A 19,681-nucleotide genomic window follows, 5' to 3' on the forward strand; every position below is an offset into this window, starting at 1 on the left:
ATATCTTCAGTTTTCCGTGGTCAAACGGTGCCAAATAAAATATGAGAGAGACGTTAACTAGGGCTGTCAAACGATAAAATTTTTTAATCGAGTTAATTACAGCTTAAAAATTAATTAATCGTAATTAATCGCAATTCAAACCATGTATAAAATATGCCATATTTTTCTGTAAATTATTGTTGGAATGGAAAGATAAGACACAAGACGCATATATACATTCAACATACGGCACACAAGTACTGTATTTGTTTATTATAACAATAAACCAACAAGATGGCATTAACATTATTAACATTCTGTTAAAGCGATCCATGGATAGAAAGACTTGTAGTTCTTAAAAGATAAATATTAGTACAAGTTATAGAAATTTTATCTTAAAACCCCTCTTAATGTTTTCGTTTTATTAAAATTTGTAAAATGTTCAATCAAAAAATAAACTAGTAGCTCGCCATTGTTGATGTCAATAATTACACCATGCTCACTCATTGTGCTCAAACCCATAAAATCATTTGGACCCAAGCGCCAGCAGAGGGCGCCAAACACCAAAAACACAAGTAACAAGCGGACACTACACTGCTGTCATTTTAATCTGTTTGAGCGGGGCATGTGCGTTAATTGCGTCCAATATTTTAACGTGATTAATTTAAAAAATTAATTACCGCCCGTTAACGCGATAATTTTGACAGCCCTAGTTAAAACCCGTGCTTTCGGGTCATGTTCAGTGGTCTGTCAAATAAGTTTTTACGGTCCTTTAAAGGCACCATGTGACAGAAAAGGCCGGCATGATCATAGAACGGTAAGCTTGAATCTGATTGGTATAATGGAGTCATGGGATTATTGTTGCGACGTCTCATTGGTGAAAGTGCTAGCACCATTGTTGGCGTCCCTGACAAAAGAAAAAAAAGGAAAACATTACATATTAGTATAATAAAGAGGAAAAATGTAACGACTAGTGTAGTCCAAAGTAATGAAGTAATAGTTTCTTCACAAATCTACTCAAGTAAAAGTAAAAATTATCGCTGAGTTAAACTATTCTGAGAAGTTTTGTTTTCTCAAGGTACTCAAGTAAATGTAATGTGTTAATACCCACCTCTGCTTGTAGACCTCAATTCATTCGCTGCCATTGAGTCATCCACATCAAATGTTTTTTAACTGGCAAGGCTGGCCTTGAGTGATCATGTTTCACTGCCATTAACGGCGTTAGACGTCCAATCCAGTTTGACAGGGGGGCTGTCAGTGATCCAACGAGTTCCAGCCAGTGACTTATTGTTTAAAAATAAAAGGAAATCTGCCCCAGAATTTGCATTAAATTCTGTTAAAAGTGGCCTTAACAAAGCCTCAAATAGTCTTAAATGTCACTTGATCAAACCTGGAAGAATTCTAATTCGAAGTTATTGGGCCAGATCTTGCCCTCACGTCTTGAGTTTGACACCTGTGGGATACTCTCCCTCCATGGATTTGCCAAACTTTTTGCTAGTATACTGTTCCGATGAACTGCACTGGAAATGAGATAAGTAATTTATCACCTTGTCTATAAAATATGTTCATATATGATAACAGTAAATGTTGTCTTGTCAGGTCCGAGACGAGAAGGCGCAGCTGAACAGGCGTCTGGATGCCCTCGGCGAGCGTCTCATCGGTCGTACGTCGCAGCTTGAGGAACTCTCAGGTCGTCTCAAGGAGTTTGACGAAGGTCGACAAGCGGTAGAGAGACGCCTGGAGGCCGCCAAGCACCAAATCGAAGTCCAGGAAGCTTTAGGACCGCAGGTACTTCAAGACATTTATTCAGATTTACTTGATTTTGACAAAGGCTGATATTTTAACAATGTGAAATATGTGCCTTGGCTCCAAAACACTAACGGAAAAGTGTCTCCGTTTCAGGCGTGTAGCGCCAAAAGCCTGGAGAGACTGAGGAGCCAGCAGGAGAACTTGGCGTGCCTGCAACCCCAAGTGGTTTATCTGCGGGACCTGGCCCAGGGGCTGGTGCAGGACGCCCCCCAGAGGCCGGAGGGCAGCGCCGAGGGCGCTCAAAGGCTGCAGGAGCAGGCAAAACATACTCAGAGCGAGTTTGACGATGTCACCAGCAAGGTGAATAGATTCTAGATAGCTCTCTGCTTATTTGATCTTTGGGTTTTGGCATTAATCGTGTTATAGAACTCGCTCAAGATAAGTCAAAACAGGTGTCAAACTCAAACAGGTGTCTGAGGGCCAGATCTGGTCCTTCAGATCCTCTTGTGTGGCCCAGGAAAGTAAATCACGTGCCACGAATTCATGTTGAGAGAATTTTTTTTTTTTTTTCCTTTTCTGGAAAAATAATCAAATGAAAAAAAATAACACTTATTTGATTTTGTAGTTTTTTTATGTTTTTTTTTTTTTTTTTTTTTTTTTTTTTTAAATAAAATGTAAAAAAAATAAAATAAAATAAAAAAAAAAGAAGAAATTTGCTATTTTCACCCTTTCTAAATGTAAATAAATACATAGATTATTAAAATTATAATAATGATAATAAATTATTAATATTATAATTAATTATATATTAATATATTAAATATTATAATTAATACAAATTATAAGAATAAATACATATTTTTTTTAAACTGCATTTTTACTGCTTTTTTGTGTTTTTATTTTTTATTTACTATGTAAATAAAAATAAAAATCTCCCCTAAAAAAGATCCATGAGTTGGGGCAACCCTGTACTGGAGACATAAGCCCCTTTCAGACCTGTATCCCGGTAAATTCCCGTGTAAGGTGACGCGAGATTTAGTCATTGCTTTCACACATGGAGAGAGATCCCGGGAATAACGTGGATTGGACACTTTCACAGACTTTGACAGCCGAATCTGTGCGCTATTTGCGGGGACGGCGGCTGGCATGATTTTATAACCCGGACATTGCGCCATTTAGGGCTGCAGCTATCGATTATTTTAGTAGTCGATTACTCAATTAACTAGTTAGTTCGAATAATCGAGTAATCGGATAAGGAACATAAAAAATTTAAATACCTTAGCTGAGCCTCAAACGGTATAGAAAATAAACAAATAAGAATCTAGGTACAACAAAAGAACAATTTTTTTTTATTTTTTTTTTTTTACAATGCTCTAAACAAAAGGTTCGGACACATATTCCTACAAAAATTGGCTAAATATACCTTTAAACTAAAGTATGAATGCATGAACAAAAACATTAGCTCAAACAAAAACTGAACTTATGTTGGTCTTAACAGGGAGCAAATGGATTCAGCCATGTGAATGTGGAAGACTACAGGGCAGTATATCCACCCAAATCAATAAAACTAAAGGCAAACACTTTCAAAACAAACCATCACAACGCCACTTTAATTAAACGAATACTCGAAGCGGCAACATTTTATTTGAATATTTTTTTCTAATCGAATACTCGAGTCAATCCATTAATCGTTGCAGCACTAACGCAATTTTTGGTCAGCAATGGGCAACAAAATTAACCACACATTTCCCATGATAGACGATGGCTCTACGATCCAGTAGGAATTTAATTTAGTTTTGTTTTTAGTTTGATTTTGCCATGTTGATAATTGCGATATTTGTTTACACTTTTCGTCTTACTAACGAAGAAAGAGGAAATGACAAACCATGATATTTACGTCATCAGTCATCCTGCTGTGACACCGTTACTTTAACGCCTACTTTAACACATACTGCTTCATGGGAAAGTCCCGGACATTATACTAAGACGCGACTCTGTCCGTGTCATCGCCGTGTCAATCGACCCGGGTAATTACTTTCACACATAAGGGCTACACGTTTAAATCCTGGGATTTTAATGGCGTATAGGTATGTGTGAAAAGGGCGATAAAGGCACTCCTTAGAAAACCATAACGATGATGTGGCACGTGACAAAGATTAGTTTGACACCTCTGCTATAGTGAGACTGTATAAAGACATTTTGAAAAACATGAGCAAAAAGTGTTTCTCTACAAAAGGCACACACAACTGTAAAAGTCTGTTAAAAAAACGATCACTTAAAAATGTTCAATATTACAAGCATGCGAATGATGAACCACATTTGAGGATTACAGTGGCGTAAATATTAGCAAAACTTTCTCGTTGAATGAGTTATACTTCACATCTGAGCTAAACAGTTTACAACAAGTGTATATTTTCACATGTGTTATCACGCTGAAAGAAAGCAGAGCTACAGAAACCGTTTGGCTTTTTGACTTCCTGCATCCGAATATGGTCATCGTAGACTTTGAAGCGTTTGAAATGTAAACCAGTTTTTGGCAGGTGCCGCTCTGTCGTATTTCTCAATGGACACTTTGCTAGGCACATCTGCTCACACTTGTATACTTTGTGTGTACAATCAATTTGTGCATATTGTTTGCATGCGACGTTGAAAATACTGGGCTGTATTTGTGTTGCATATTTCATGTCTGTACATGTCCTGGATTTCAAACGTTTATACTAGGGCTGTCAAACAATTAAAATTTTTAATCGAGTTAATTACAGCTTAAAAATTAATTAATCGTAATTATTCGCAATTCAAACCATCTATAAAATATGCCATATTTTTCTGTAAATTTTTGTTGGAATGGAAAGATAAGACACAAGACGGATATATACATTCAACATAAGGTACATAAGTACTGTATTTGTTTATTATAACAATAAATCCACAAAATGGCATTAACATTATTAACATTCTCTTAAAGCGATCCATGGATAGAAAGACTTGCAGTTCTTAAAAGATAAATGTTAGTACAAGTTATAGACATTTTATATTAAAACCCCTCTTAATGTTTTCGTTTTAGTAAAATTTGTAAAAATTTCAAACAAAAAATAAACTTGTAGTTCACCATTGTTGATGTCAATAATTACACAATGCTCATGTGGTGCTGAAACCCATAAAATCAGTCGCACAGAAGCGCCAGCAGAGGACGACAAAACACCGAAAAACACAAGTAACAAGTGGACATTACACTGTGTTGTCATTTTAACCTGTTTGAGCGGGGCATGTGCGTTAAATGCGTCAAATATTTTAACGTGATTAATTTCAAAAATTAATTACCGACCGTTAACGCTATCATTTTGACAGCCCTACTAAAAATATATTTTTTTACCTTAAAATATTCAACAAATGTGTCAATCTCAAAATATAAGACAACAACCAGTGCGAAAAATAGAAATGTAAAGCATGAAAATCACAGATTTTCTCTCTTTTTTTTTTTTCCCCTCCAGTTGGAGCAGTGTTGCTCCACACTGGAGTCACGTCTTCACGGGGTGGGCGAGGTCCAGTCACACGTACGCGACGTCTTCTCACGCCTGGCGGACCTGGACGACGAGCTGGACTCGCTGGGCCCAGTGGGACGCGACGCCGACTCGCTGGCCTCCCAGGCGGACACGCTAGGGGGCTTCCTCTCGCGTCTGGCCGCTCTACGCACGGAATTGGAGGCGCACGCCGCAGATTGCACGGCCATGTTGCGCCGCGAAGGCTCTTCTCCCGATCTGCTGGCTCTCAGGCGCGAGACGGAGGCGCTTAGTCGGCAGGCTGGAAAGGTGAGATGAGGAAAACTTTAATGAAAGTCTCATACGAAAAGTACCATAAAACTAATTTTAAAAATGGAAACAAATTGACAAAATGTTGAGCAAAATTTATTTTTACAATTTTAAGAAATATTTTGCAAAATTGGAAGAATGTGCAATATAGTGCTGCAACGATTAATCGATTAACTTGAGTAATTCGATTAGGAAAAAGATTCAAATTAAATTTTACTGCTTCGAGTATTCGTTTAAATAAGTGGCGTTGTAATGGATTGTTTTGAAAGTGTTTGCATTTGGTTAAATTGATTTGGGTGGATACACTGCCCTCTACTGGACACAGTGAATATGACATAACTCATTTCACATGGCTAAATCGAGCTGCATCAGAGCTGCTCCCTGTTAAGACTAACATAAGCTAAGTTTTTGTTTGAGGTCATGTTTTGTAATGCAATCATAATTTAGTTTATAGGTATGTTTGGCCGTTTTTTTGGTGGTAATATTTGTTTGAACCATTTGTGAAGAGCATCATAAAAAAAATTTTTTTTTTAAAGTTTGCATTTTATAGCATGTAAGCTAATGGACTTTTGCTATGTAAGTTAGCAAATTGTCCTTTTGTTGTACTTAAATAGTTTTTTTTGGATACAATTTGAGGCTCAGCTCAGGTATTTTATTTTTTTATGTTCCTGAGCCGATTACTCGATTATTCGAACTAAGTAGTTCAATCGATTAATCAACGACTGAAATAATTGATAGCTGCGGCTCCAGTACAATATGGAAAAAAAATCCCTTAGTAAAATGTAAATTTAAAAGATGTTTTTATTTAATTTTAGTTTTTACAAATTTATAACCAAAAAGATCCCAAAATAATATAATTTTGTTAAATCAAATTTTATGTAGTGCGTACAACGTAATTATGTGCGCTGCTATTAGTTCGTCAAATGAAAGAAAAATAACATTTTAAAATAACCTTTTATTTATTAAGTAAAATCAAATGTACCAATTATTAATTTAATAAAAAATAGGAACATTATTCAAACAGATTTGTAAAATTCTAACAATTTTATAAAAATGAACAAAATTGCCTTTTTAGACATACCGTAATTTTCGGACTATAAGCTCCTACTTTTTTCCTTCAATTTGAATTCTGCGGTTTATTTGTTGATTTAAATTTTGTGAATAAGTAACACTTTATTTGACAGCGGCGTCGTAAGATTGTCATAATTGTGACTTGACACGATCATGGGCATTACTGAACGCTTATGACAGATGTCATTAAGTGTCATCCGGCAAATTATTTCACTAATTCCATTTATGTCCAGCTCGGACCTTTTACATCCATTGAAAAGTGAGATGATTTGCCGGATGACACAAAATGACAGCAGTCATAAGCATTCATTAATGCTCATGGAAGTGTCATCTCATAAATATGATAGCCTTATGGCGCCACTATCGAATAAAGTGTTACCAAATACTGTAACTAGCAATTAATGAAACAACTGGAACAATAACCGAAGAAATGATTAGCGCAGAACAGGAATTTTGATTGTTCGCATCTGTAGCTCTGTAATGCATGCTAGGAGGCATTTTAGACAACAGCATTGTTGACAGCAGGTGGCAGCAGAGATTGACCGTCTCCCCCAAGGGTGCAGTGATGAAGCAATGAAGCTTTGCAGCCAATTGGTTCAAAGCTTCATGGTGGTTCATTTGGTCTTCTGACAGACTTATGATGCCGCTGTCAAATAAGGTGTTACCGGTTAATATCTTTTGGTGTAAATATACCATAATACTGTGAGGACCCCTGCGGCTTATAGTCCAGTGCGGCTTACAGTGGGGCAAATAAGCATTTAGTCAACCACTAATTGTGCAAGTTCTCCCACTTGAACATATTAGAGAGGCCTGTCATTGTCAACATGGGTAAACCTCAACCATGAGAGACAGAATGTGGGAAAAAAAAAACAGGGTATCACATTGTTTGATTTTTAAAGGATTTATTTGCAAATCATGGTGGTACTGGTAAATAAGTATTTGGTCAATACCAAAAGTTCATCTCAATACTTTGTTATGTGCCCTTTGTTGGCAATAACGGAGGCCAAACGTTTTCTGCAACTCTTCTTAAGCTTTTCACACACTGTTGCTGGTATTTTGGCCCATTCCTCCATGCAGATCTCCACTAGAGCAGTGATGTTTTGGGGCTGTCGTTGGGCAACACGGACTTTCAACTGCCTCCACATATTTTCTATAGGGTTGAGATCTGGAGACTGGCAAGGCCACTCCAGGACCTTGAAATGCTTCTTACGAAGCCACTCCTTTGTTGCCCTGGCTGTGTGTTTGGGATCATTTTCATGCTGAAAGACCCAGCCACGTCTCTTCTTCAATGCCCTTGCTGATGGAAGGAGATTTTCACTCAAAATCTCTCGATACATGGCCCCATTTATTCTTTCCTTTACACAGATCAGTCGTCCTGGTCCCTTTGCAGAAAAACAGCCCTAAAGCATGATGTTTCCACCCCCATGCTTCACAGTGGGTATGGTGTTCTTCGGATGCAATTCAGTATTCTTTCTCCTCCAAACACGAAAATCTTTGTTTCTACCAAAAAGTTCCATTTTGGTTTCATCTGACAATAACACATTCTCCCAGTCCTCTTCTGGATCATCCAAATGCTCTCTAGCGAACCGCAGATGGGCCTGCACGTGTACTGGCTTCAGCAGGGGGACACATCTGGCAGTGCAGGATTTGAGTCCCTGGCGGCGCATTGTGTTACTGATAGTAGCCTTTGTTACTGTGGTCCCAGCTCTCTGTAGGTCATTCACTAGGTCCCCCCGTGTGGTTCTGGGATTTTTGCTCACCGTTCTTGTTATATCATTTTGACTCCACGGGGTGAGATCTTGCATGGAACCCCAGATCGAGCGAGATTATCAGTGGTCTTGCATGTCTTCCATTTTCTAATAATTGCTCCCACAGTTGATTTCTTTACACCAGGCGTTTTACCTATTGCAGATTCAGTCTTCCCAGCCTGGTGCAGGTCTACAATTTTGTCTCTGGTGTCCTCCGACAGCTCTTTGGTCTTGGCCATAGTGGAGTTTGGAGTGTGACTGATTGAGGTTGTGGACAGGTTTTTGGGTTTCTGAGTGGAGCCTCGTTAGAAGTTAGACCTCTTTGACAGCCAGAAATCTTGCTTGTTTGTAGGTGACCAAATACTTATTTTCCATTTTAATTTGGAAATAAATTCTTTAAAAATCAAATGTGATTTTCTGTTTTTTTTTTTTTTCCATATTCTGTCTGTCATGGTTGAGGTTTACCCATGTTGACTATTACAGGCCTCTCTAATCTTTCAAGTTGGCACAATTAGTGGTTGACTAAATACTTATTTGCCCCACTGTATCTATGAACATCTGTCGTTTTCGGGTCAAATTTGGTGGGTGGCGGCTTATAGTAAGGTGTGCCCTATAGTGTGAAATTTACGGTACAAATAAAGCATTTTAGAGAAAAAGAAAAAATATTTTAAAACATTTAAATTTGAAAATGTATTTTAAAAAAAGTTGATTACAAAAAATGGCACAAAAATGGAGGGAAGGAATTCATCATTTGAAACACTTGTTTTACAAAAATCAAACGAATTTACACATGTTAAGGGAAAAAAATCCTAAATAAAATTTAGCACTCTTACGAAAATGATCAAATTTTCATAATGCAGGCAAATGTTTTTTCAAACATAGAAAACTATTACATTGGAAATTTACAACATATATTGACGCCATACCCTGCACGCCGTCTCGCCTACAGCTGAACGAGCGCGGCCAGGCGCGTCTGGTCCAGATCGAGGACGCCTCCGAGCGGGTGGGCGACTTCTACCGGCTGGTGAACGAGCTGCAAGGCCTGCTGGGGGCCGCCGAGAAGGGTCTCGACACGCAGAGCGTTGTGGGTTCCGAGGTGGACGTCATCAAGCAACAGCTAAAAGACTTCAAGGTAGGACTCGCTTTTTCGTTTGACTCAGTAGCGCCTCCTAAAAAAACAAACTCATTACTGCATTATGATTGGACTGTTTCAATCACGAAAGCAACCATGTTGCCTCCTCGTGTAGCCGACCTCAGGAATGTGCTTTACAGGCGCCGCTCTTAGTAGTTTATAGCTTTTTCTTCACAGGAGTGCGGGCTGCCCTTTCGGTCGCCACGCCGTCGCTAAACAGCTCATTTAATGGCTGCGATGTCACTTCCTGTGTGCTTGTGAAGCCCCGGGAGACTGTCTTTTTACAAGTGATGGATGGCTCATGCAATGTGGTATTTGAAACATTCCAGCATTCATTCTTTCTGACGGCCAGTAAAGAAAAAGAAAGCGCCTCCGCTGCTTCGAGCACGCGTAGGAGGATGGAATAGCGCCGGTTTGAGTTTTCTGACTCGCATCTTTTTCCCTCATTCTGCAGATTTATCCAACTCCCACATTTGTCACACACAAGATTTGCTTTTGAACTCGTGGAGCTGATTCATTAGAGTTTTATATGTTGTGGCGAGTTGTCAAACTTGATCGCCGTACTGCTCTTGCTAATGTTTCCTAAATTGGCGTCCCCCATCTGTTTTGAGTACATGGTTGAAATTCGAGAGTGATCATGAAGATATTCTAGGAGGAGTTTGTTTTTGAAATGACCACTGGGAAATAAGCCTAAAATGTAAGATTTTATCCAAAATGGCAGACTTCCTGTGTCCTATATTAGGACTTTTTAATCATGATAAATAAGCTTACACAATTTTGTTGCAGAGTCAAACTACACTTTTAACTTTTCCAGCATGGTTTCATTAAGCTTTTTTTTTTTTTTTTTTTTTTTTTTTTGCGTCTACTGTAATGATAGTAGGGGTGTGACCAATGATAGTAGGGGTGTGACCAGAGCTGGGTAGAGTAGCCAAAGCTTTTACTCAAGTAAGAGTAACATCTAAATAATATAACTCAAGTAAAGTAAAAGTAGGCATCCAAATATTTAATAATAAATATTAGTTGAAAGAATACTCAAATAATGAGTAACATTGTGAGTAACTGCTTACCATGTCAGTTTATTTAAAAAAAAATAACGGTACACAGGTAGTCCCCGGTTTACGAACGAGTTCCATTCCTCCACTGGTGATGTATCCCGGTTTTCTGCGTAAGTCGGAATTAATCCTTTAAATACCTCAAAACACCCTCTTATAAAAGAAAAAAAAAATCCAAAAATGTCTTAAACGTCATTGTACTGTCCTCGCAAAGACGTTGCCGCTAAGTCCTAGTTAGATAGTGAGCTAAGCTCCGAAATGACGATACCAGGCGTCCGTGTGCTTTGCTGACTTTATTCGGCTGCTTATGACATCAACACTTGCAGAATGAAACTAAACTAAAATGAAATTAAATCCGTCTCATCTTCAAAAACAGCAATTCAAACTTGCGCTTACAAGTAGCTGCTGATACAGCAATTACAAAGGATTAGCATGCATCAGTTAGCATCCGCGCATCATCAAAAACAATGAACAAAATAAAAGCATGCATCACAAAACAAAAGTCAGCATTTAAAAATAACAACAACAAAAAAACGATGATATGCAGGCATCGTAAAATAAACATCGCATCAGTCGGGTCGGTTGTAACCTGGGGACTACCTGCATTTTTTTTCTCAACACAACTTCATCTTGGCTACCATAGACACTAATAGATTTCCAATCCATTTTTACTCGGAGGTCTAGCAGCAATAATTTGCAGTGTGCTTTAGATGTTTTTTTTTTTTTTTAATTTTTAATGTACTGTAGTTGGGGATTTATTAGTTTCCTGTTTTATGGTGATGATGTCATCCAACTTCCCCACCTCCTACAGATTCAGGTAGTCACCGGGTTACGAACGAATGCCGTTCCTACGCTGGTGACGTAACCCGAATTTCCGCGTAAATCGAAATTAACGCTTGAAGTACCTCTAAAAACCCTCCTAAATCTCAAAATATCGATCCAAAAACATGTATTGTACGTCATTGTATTGTCCTCGCCAAGATGTTGGAGCTAAATCCTAGATAGACAGCAAGCTAAACTGTAATCTTTCCCCCTCTCTTCGTTGGAGCAAATGGGCTCTTCCTCGTGCGTGCGCTGTAATTGGTGTGCGCAAATACGTTGTTCTTCGTGTTTACAGTGATCCCTTGCTACTTCGCGCTTCAAACTTTTTTTCCCCCCAATAAATAAATGAATAAATAAATAAATAAATACAGATGAGCTGCCCCGAGCCAATCACGTAGTCTCACTCTCCCTCCTGCTGCTCTTTGTTGGTCAGGCAGTGCACTGGAGTTGCTTATTAAAATTAACGATGATTGACAGATGTTAAGGTTTGTTTTTGCCACAGATGTCTGGAACTGGAAGCCAAAACTTCAAAGTGCCGCATGCGTCAATCTTCATTAAACTTGCTATACAGTTGCTGAGGCATCTCATTGCTCAAGTGAGCAGCTTGAGCGAATTTGAGTGTATTCACTCAATGAAGAATCTAATAAAGAAAAGCATTTTTCTGTTTTGTTCTTGTTTAAAAATAATTTGGTGGAACAGTAACATGTTTAAAACGTATCATGATTATTACATTTGAAGTGCTTAAAAAAACATTAAAATATATATAGTTCTTTGGAAAAAAAGTAAATAAAAAAAACCCATCATATATGAATCTCTTTCCAATGGTACATCTGAATGAATACCTTGAACACACACAAAAAAGATACAAAAAAAAAAATAAAAATTGGGTTGGTACTTCGAGGTTTATCACTTATTGCGGCGGGTCTGGTCCCCATTAACCGCAAAAAAACGAGGAATCACTGTACATGTGCTCATACTCGCGTACGGAAGTACTACCTGCACTACGCTTCCTGCACCAAAATAAAAGCATGCATCACAAAACAAAAGCCAACATGATGATCAAATACACATTTTGCCAGAAGGCAGAACAGTCATATTAATAAAATAAAATTAAAAAATAAGATACTGTGAGGTACAATAAGGCAGTGCTCCCCAACCTTTTTTGCACCATGGAGCGGTGTCATACGGGCCTTTTTTTCCATAGACTGGCAATGTGTGGCAGAAAATTATATAGTAAATATAAAATAACACGATTGGGCTCACAACGAACATTAAATGCAGGGAAAATGTAACTCACCATACTTTGAATCAGGGGTCGCGTTAACCGAATATTTTCCGTCGTTGACCGGTTTTTTAAAACGGTGACGGAAAAAACATGTCCATCCGTCATCTTGACAGGTTGCAATTCACACCCCAGACCACAGGGTGGCGAGTGAGCATATTAATTAGCTCTTGTCTCTCTTGATGCATGACGTCGTTGGCCTTACTCGGAAAAATGTCAAGGCAACTGAGTGTTTGCCTGGCACTGCCAGACTGTTCTCCCTGTATTTTTCAAACACTGAGAGAAAAATCTGGGACACAGCCTCTCGAGTAGCTACAAAATCTTCACGAGCAACGTCACTCTTGCGCGCCGAAAGTCGTCTCTACAACAACTCGGATGGCGAACGGGACAGCCGAGAATATGTTCCAATCCGCGGTAAATTCAGTTTTAAATGAGCTAAAACACATTGACACGAGACATTGACAACAGTCTGTCTCGCGCTAGCCATGTTGAATAAACTCCGTTCTCCTCGTATGTTTACTTCCGCGCGCAAGTCCCTCGTCCTGCCCTCGTCGCTTTGCTAACGGCACGTCTGCCCGTCGCTGATTGGTGCACTCCGCTGTCTGTTTGCCTCTTGTTAAGCTTGTTCGGACAGAATATTAATTAAAAATGAATGAAAACTAAATACTATTGAATATGTCATTATTATCATTTTTAAAATGTAAGTGACGGGTAAAAATAGATTATGACTGGATTTTTATGACACTGTCAGTTGAAATGACAGACAACGAAAAAGTCTAGCGCAACCTCTGCTTTGAATTAACCTTTTTTTTAACAGGGGGCTCACCTAAAACTTGACGGCAAATATCCTTGGTCGAAGGCATAATGAATTCTTCTCCAATGGTGAAAGGTTTCTTGGCTTTAGCAATACAGTTCACCACAAGGTGTGATGCTCTCAGTGTATTCGCTTTTGTTGCTAGCTAATGGACTTGGTAGTAGGCTCCTCTTTTGGCTCAGCAGGTGGCCTTTTCCCCGTAAAAAAAGCTGTCCAAAGACATCGCTGCCCGCAGCCAACAGCAGCTAACGTTACTGTTTACATTGTCTGACAATAGGTGTGCAAACACCTCAGTAATGGTGGCCACCCACTAGATGAGTACGTACATAAATCCCTACACGGATTACTCAATAAAGTAGACGGGCATATTGATGTGTCAAGAGGCACAGGTCAGATTGTGGTCATTAGCAAACGATTTATTTCTCTGCGGCCCGGCAGCAAATGCGCCACGGACCGCTACCGGTTCCCGGCCCGGTGGTTGGGGATCACTGCAATAAGGTACTGGAGGAAAAATGGCGGACAGGACTCTAGCGTCATATAGTCGAAATCACGTAAGCCGGGTACGTCCTAACCTGGGGACTAGCTGTACATAGCATGAATTAAAAACCCGATCCTTTTCACCCGATTCCAAATCCTCTGAAAAACGGCCTGATCGGCCAAATTTCCAATCATGTGATCGGATTGTATTATTATGCTATTTTAACTCTTTGGTTACCATAGATGTCCAATCCTTTTCGTACATGGATGGTTGGCAGCAATCTTTTGCAGTGTAACTTTTTTTTTCTTCTTTTTATGTACTGAAGTCATACTGTCATCCAACTTCACCACCTCCCACATATTATATTGTCTGTTTGCAGTTTCCCAATATGAGAATCTATTGTTTTAGAAGTCAGTCAACATTTAGGAGGGTAAACATGGTGAGGCTGTGTCTTGAACAGTGTTGTTAATAACGGCGTTACAATATAACGGCGTTACTAACGGCGTTATTTTTTTCAGTAGTGGGTAATCTAATTAATTACTTTTCTTATCTTGGCAACGCCGTTACCGTTACTGAGGACGGAAAGGCATGCGTTACTATGCGTTACTATATTGGTCGAAAAGTCTGAGGGAGACGGACTCACCGAGACGAAAGAGCAGAGCAGGAGCGGGGAGGAGGCAAGAAAGTTGTGACGCCGAGCAAACGCGATGCTAGGTAGCTCCAATAATTCATGTTATAGCCGACAAACTACGCCCGCATGTTATGGTAGATATGGTAGACATGCTAGATATCACATGTACTGTATATAGATATAACTAGATGCAAAATGACAGCCGCCATCTTAAAGCAGTAGGCTTTTTAGGACGGCTCTGTTGTAGAGAACCTTCCTCGCGAACCTAAGTAACTTTTTATCTAAAATACCTCTAAATCGGCAAAATCTTGATTTGAATCCATCTTTAAATGATGAAACAGTTTTAAAACTTTCATATGTCGAAAGTAGAGAGAAGGGAACTAGTGCAATAATGGGAGCAATTTTAACAACTTTTAACAGTTGATTCAGGGTAAAGGGTAAATTAGGGTAAAGAATTGGGCTCGGGCCAATTGTACCAAAAACCTCCACAAAAAACTTCACATAGTATGGCCAATTTTTTTTTTTTTTTTTTTTTTTTTTTTTTTTTTTTTTTTTTTGAGGGGGAAAAAAAAAAGTAATTATCACCAATTACTTTGCCAAGTAACTAATTACTCTTACATTCAGGTAATTGAGTTAGTAACGCAATTACTTTTTGGGAGAAGTACAGTGGTACCTCTACATACGAAGTTAATCCGTTCCAGGAGCTTGTTTGTAAGTCGAAATGGTCGTATGTCGAGCAGGATTTTCCCATAGGAATACATTATAATTCCATTAATTCGTTCCACAGCCCAAAAACCTGCACTAAATCCTTAAAAAATACTGCTGGTACTATTACAAATGGCAATTACATATAGCAAAACAAATAAATAATAAATAAAAATCGGATTAATAATGTAATAATAATAATAATTCCTGTAATAGTGTAACGAAACGGGTTCTAATAAGGCGGACGTTTTTTTCTGTACCTGAAGGCACCGCGGCGCTGACGTGACAAAGAGGGAGGGGAGCGGGTGAAAGTTTACTTTCGCTTTCAATGCTTTCTTGAGAACATCGTCAATTGCGGCAGACAGCAAGCGTTTTGTGTTGAATAAGTTGTGAAAGAAATGATGAAAACGTGGCGAAGCTGGCGATTTCTCTGGAGATGTTACCACAATAAGAATTGTCAGCTTAACTTATAAAGACTGGCGAACGATGGTCGGAGGAGGACCGTGGAGATGTATTGTTGAGCCATTTCACGGATGCCCACCCTACGCTCATATTTTTCTGTCATTTGCATCTTCATTTAGAAGGTAAGCGTCAACTTTTTCCTTGTTTCACCACCTGTACCAACCTTTTCTGAAACCTGTGTTGATTTGTCACACAAGAAAATCCGCCGTGCATTCGTCTGCGGTGCTGCCATTGTCGTCGTATTTCGAGCATGTCGTCGGATGTAGAAACAAATGGCGAGTCAAATTTTACGTCGGATGTCGAAAAGTTCGTGTGTCGAAGCGATCGTATGTAGAGGTACCACTGTAATTTGTAACTATAATTAATTACTTTTTTTCAGTAAGATTAACAACACTGGTCTTGAAGGAGCAAGTATTATGGGCGAGCATATTTATAGTTAACTTTATGTGGAGATGCAGTTAAGAATAGCAGCCAAGTTGTCCCATTATCCTGCAGATAGGAGGGGTAAAATTTACTCCAACTTTTAAACGGGCTATTAAAACTCTGGGACAAAGTGCCAACCCCGTTTTTCCCTCCCCTGCCTTGTTACTCCCCATGTACATGTAAGTGATCCCCTCCATTCCAAACCCTGTCTGGCCTCCCTTCCCCCAATAGACTCATTCCCAATCCATAGTCATGATGTCATACCGATGCCTTTAATAATGGGTGGGGTGTAAAGAAAGAGTTGGGTGGGGGGCTTCATTAATGGAGTTAAGGAGGTGTGTCCAGTTCCCACCAGACTTTCATTTAAACATGGCCGCCGGATGCTTCTGATTCCTTGCCGTCTTTTTCTGGACAGCGCAGGAATTTCAGCTGTCTCTGCGCAAATATATATGCTTGCAGATTAGGGTGTGGCATCAGCTGTGCAATTGACACAGTTAGAAACACACAGACCAGAGTGGGTGGAGATGCGCTTTGTGTGTTTTTTGTGTGGGTGCAAATGATGATTGCACATCTTTTGTCCACCACGCCATTCGCCTCCCCAGCTCACGTTACTTCATCCTCCACCTCTGCAGATTCTCTACAGAGACCCTTTTATTTAGCCAGTGAGTCACACACATGCAATCGCTGTCTATTAGGTAATGGAACTAAGCGCTGAGATAAAGTGGGTCACCGTAACAGTGAAAAGCTGAAAATGTTCTCTATGAATGTAGACAAAAAGTAAAGAAAAGAACTGTTGATACATAAATAATGATTTTTTTTTTTTTTTTACTCCTTATATGGTAAATGACTATTTATGGTGATTAAAAAACTACAAGTAAATACTATTTAATACAAGTTGAAGAGCTTGGGTCCTTATATGTGGACATGACATTTTGTGTCATTAAGTCTGGCCAGCATTGCTATAATAAAAAATTTAAAAAATATATTTAAAAAATACAACTAAACATTATAATAATCCGAAATGAAAAAACAATAGAATTAAATAGAAAAATCTTGTAAATTAAGAATAAATATGTTAAAATTAAAGACAATTTTTATGAAATATATACAGTATAAACATTACATACAAATGAGGAATTCTATTATACAGTGATCCCTACTACTTTGGGCTTCAAACTTCGCGCCTCTCAGTCCATTGCGGATTTTTTTTTTTTTTTAATACAGTATTTTATTTAAAATTGTTAAGATATATGCATGTATACTTGTACTAATAATTATATATATCTCATTTCTATCATAATTATTACATTTGTAGTGCTTAAAAACCATTTATTAAAATATACATGTTTTTTTAAACCCTTCATAGTCAAATGTATCACATCTGATGCACTTAGAATTTCATGATTTTGAGACGAATTAATTTTGACATTTCTTTCTCAAAAAAATTGATGGATGCAAGGCAACACATGCATCTGCAGGTTCCATGAGAAAGAAAATCTCTATTTAGCAAGGGTTACTGATATTTGAGCGTTTATTACACATATTCATTTTTATTGAAGTCTTATACTGTATTTATCTTCTTCCAATTCACTTAAATCAGCAAAATATACATTGAACACACCAAATTTTAATGTAAATAAGCTCCGCCTCTACTTAGTGGATTTTTTTTTTTCCCGCGGAGGTAGGGGTCCCCTTTAACCACGAAAAAAGGGATCACTGTAGTAAAAAAAAAAAAAAAAAAAATTAGATGTTTTTTTTTGTAATTTCATTGACTTTTAATTTTTTTTTTTCATCTTTTTGATTTTTTTCAATTTTAGAATGTTATCATTGACGTTTTTTTTTTTTTTTTTTTTTTTTACATCTTTTTATGATTCTTTTTAATTTTAGAATTTTCTCATTTCCAGCTGTATTTTCAACTAAATTTTCTATGTTTAGTATTTTTGTATCAATACTATTTTTATGTACCTCCAATGGTTTATGTAGATTTGGTAAATGTAAATTCAGGCATCAACATGCTCATTGCCTACCCATAGACTTCACTATCAATTGACAGGACTCGGAGCTCAGGGCCGATCCGTAGGGGACCTGTTTTCAAAAACTTAAAATTCAAACATATTCAAAACGTCCCAAAACTAAAACAGGCAACTCCCTTAGGCATATATGAGTCTCTGTGAGCAGCAACATCAAAAAATTAAAAGTCGTTCCCTAATAAAATCCAGATTTTTTTTTATAAAAGTATAACAAAATTTAAAATGGCTATAAAATTCTCAAATTTTACACTAGATGCGCACAAATCACCAAATGCAAAGATAATCACCTATATTTTCAGGATCAATAGCAGTTTTTGCCCAAAATAACAATTTTTTAAAAAATTTTGTGCAAGTTTTCAACAGCTAATAAATCACTGTTTTCACATCAGAAACTTAATACTTGAGGAAAGCATGCAGAACCATCTTAATTTTACTCAACAAAAGCAAAATTTGCATTTTTCTACATACAATCACAACTTACTGTATGTAGGTTGAATTCCGATATTGTGTGGCAATTAGAGGTGTGCAAAATTTCCGATTGTTAGATTATTCGCGATTCGGCCGTGGAAGATTCGAGAACGATTCACAAACATCCAAATTCAATTATTGAAATATGCCAAGTAAAGAGGAAGTACAACACACTCAGCGCGCCGTGCGCTCTTCGGTACGCAATGAGGAAGAACGGAGCGAGAGTAGCTAAACATCATGCTTCTCATTATCCGGCCCCTCGTGTAATGCCAATGCTCAACTCACGGCTCTAGCTCAACTCATGCCACGAGATAAAAAAAACACAACAACATACCTGACTGCTGCCGAAAAGCTGCTACAAGTACATCCACATAAATATGAATAATAGATATCATTTATATAGGACTAGATGCACCATTGATTCGGTAGCGTTGCAGCACATCTACAAAAAGCTAGATGCGGGCGTTAGTAAACGGCCGCCATCTTAAAGCAGCACACTTCCCTGCAAGGCTGTTGTAGCGAACCTTCCAAGCAAACCTAATTACCTTTTTATCTAAAATACTCCTAAATCGGTAAAATATTGACTTGAATCACATGCCGAAAGTAGACAAAAGGGAAATTATGGAATAACAGGAGCAATTTTAACAACTTTAACGGTTGATTGACAACATTAAATTAATTGAATGTAGTTTAAAGCTGCTGATACAGAATGGGGACTGGAGTTTTTTTATTTACTGTTATTTTTGTATATTTGTTTACTGCTATATGTTAACTTGATACTGAAATAGTAGTTTGGTTTAGCCTGAGAGTATTTTTGAACTATTTTGGAACTAATGTACAAAACATTAAAAAAAAAAAAAAGAAGGGAGGGGGGTGCCTCTGAATCGTAACCGCAATCGAATCGTTAGGTGCCCAAAGATTCCCAGCTCTAGTGGCAATTATTGCTTAATTTGTAAATCGTAAGGTGCTGGAATGCAAAGTACATATGACAGCGCAGGGATGACGAGACGGGCACAGGTCCCGGAA

General features: G+C 38.2%; 1 protein-coding gene across 14 annotated transcripts in view; it reads left to right on the forward strand.

The window, feature by feature from the left end:
• macf1a (microtubule actin crosslinking factor 1a) overlaps positions 1 to 19,681 on the forward strand; it is a 319,162-nt gene that overhangs the window by 218,946 nt on the left and 80,535 nt on the right. For all 14 annotated transcript variants that reach the window (XM_057828763.1, XM_057828754.1, XM_057828757.1 and 11 more), the window contains 4 exons: positions 1,579 to 1,767; positions 1,882 to 2,088; positions 5,220 to 5,537; positions 9,306 to 9,488. In XM_057828763.1, coding sequence (XP_057684746.1) covers positions 1,579 to 1,767; positions 1,882 to 2,088; positions 5,220 to 5,537; positions 9,306 to 9,488 — 897 coding nt within the window. The remainder of the gene's footprint in view (positions 1 to 1,578; positions 1,768 to 1,881; positions 2,089 to 5,219; positions 5,538 to 9,305; positions 9,489 to 19,681) is intronic.

This window comes from Corythoichthys intestinalis, chromosome 22 (genome assembly GCF_030265065.1).
Source record: "Corythoichthys intestinalis isolate RoL2023-P3 chromosome 22, ASM3026506v1, whole genome shotgun sequence".
Lineage (NCBI taxonomy): Eukaryota > Metazoa > Chordata > Actinopteri > Syngnathiformes > Syngnathidae > Corythoichthys > Corythoichthys intestinalis.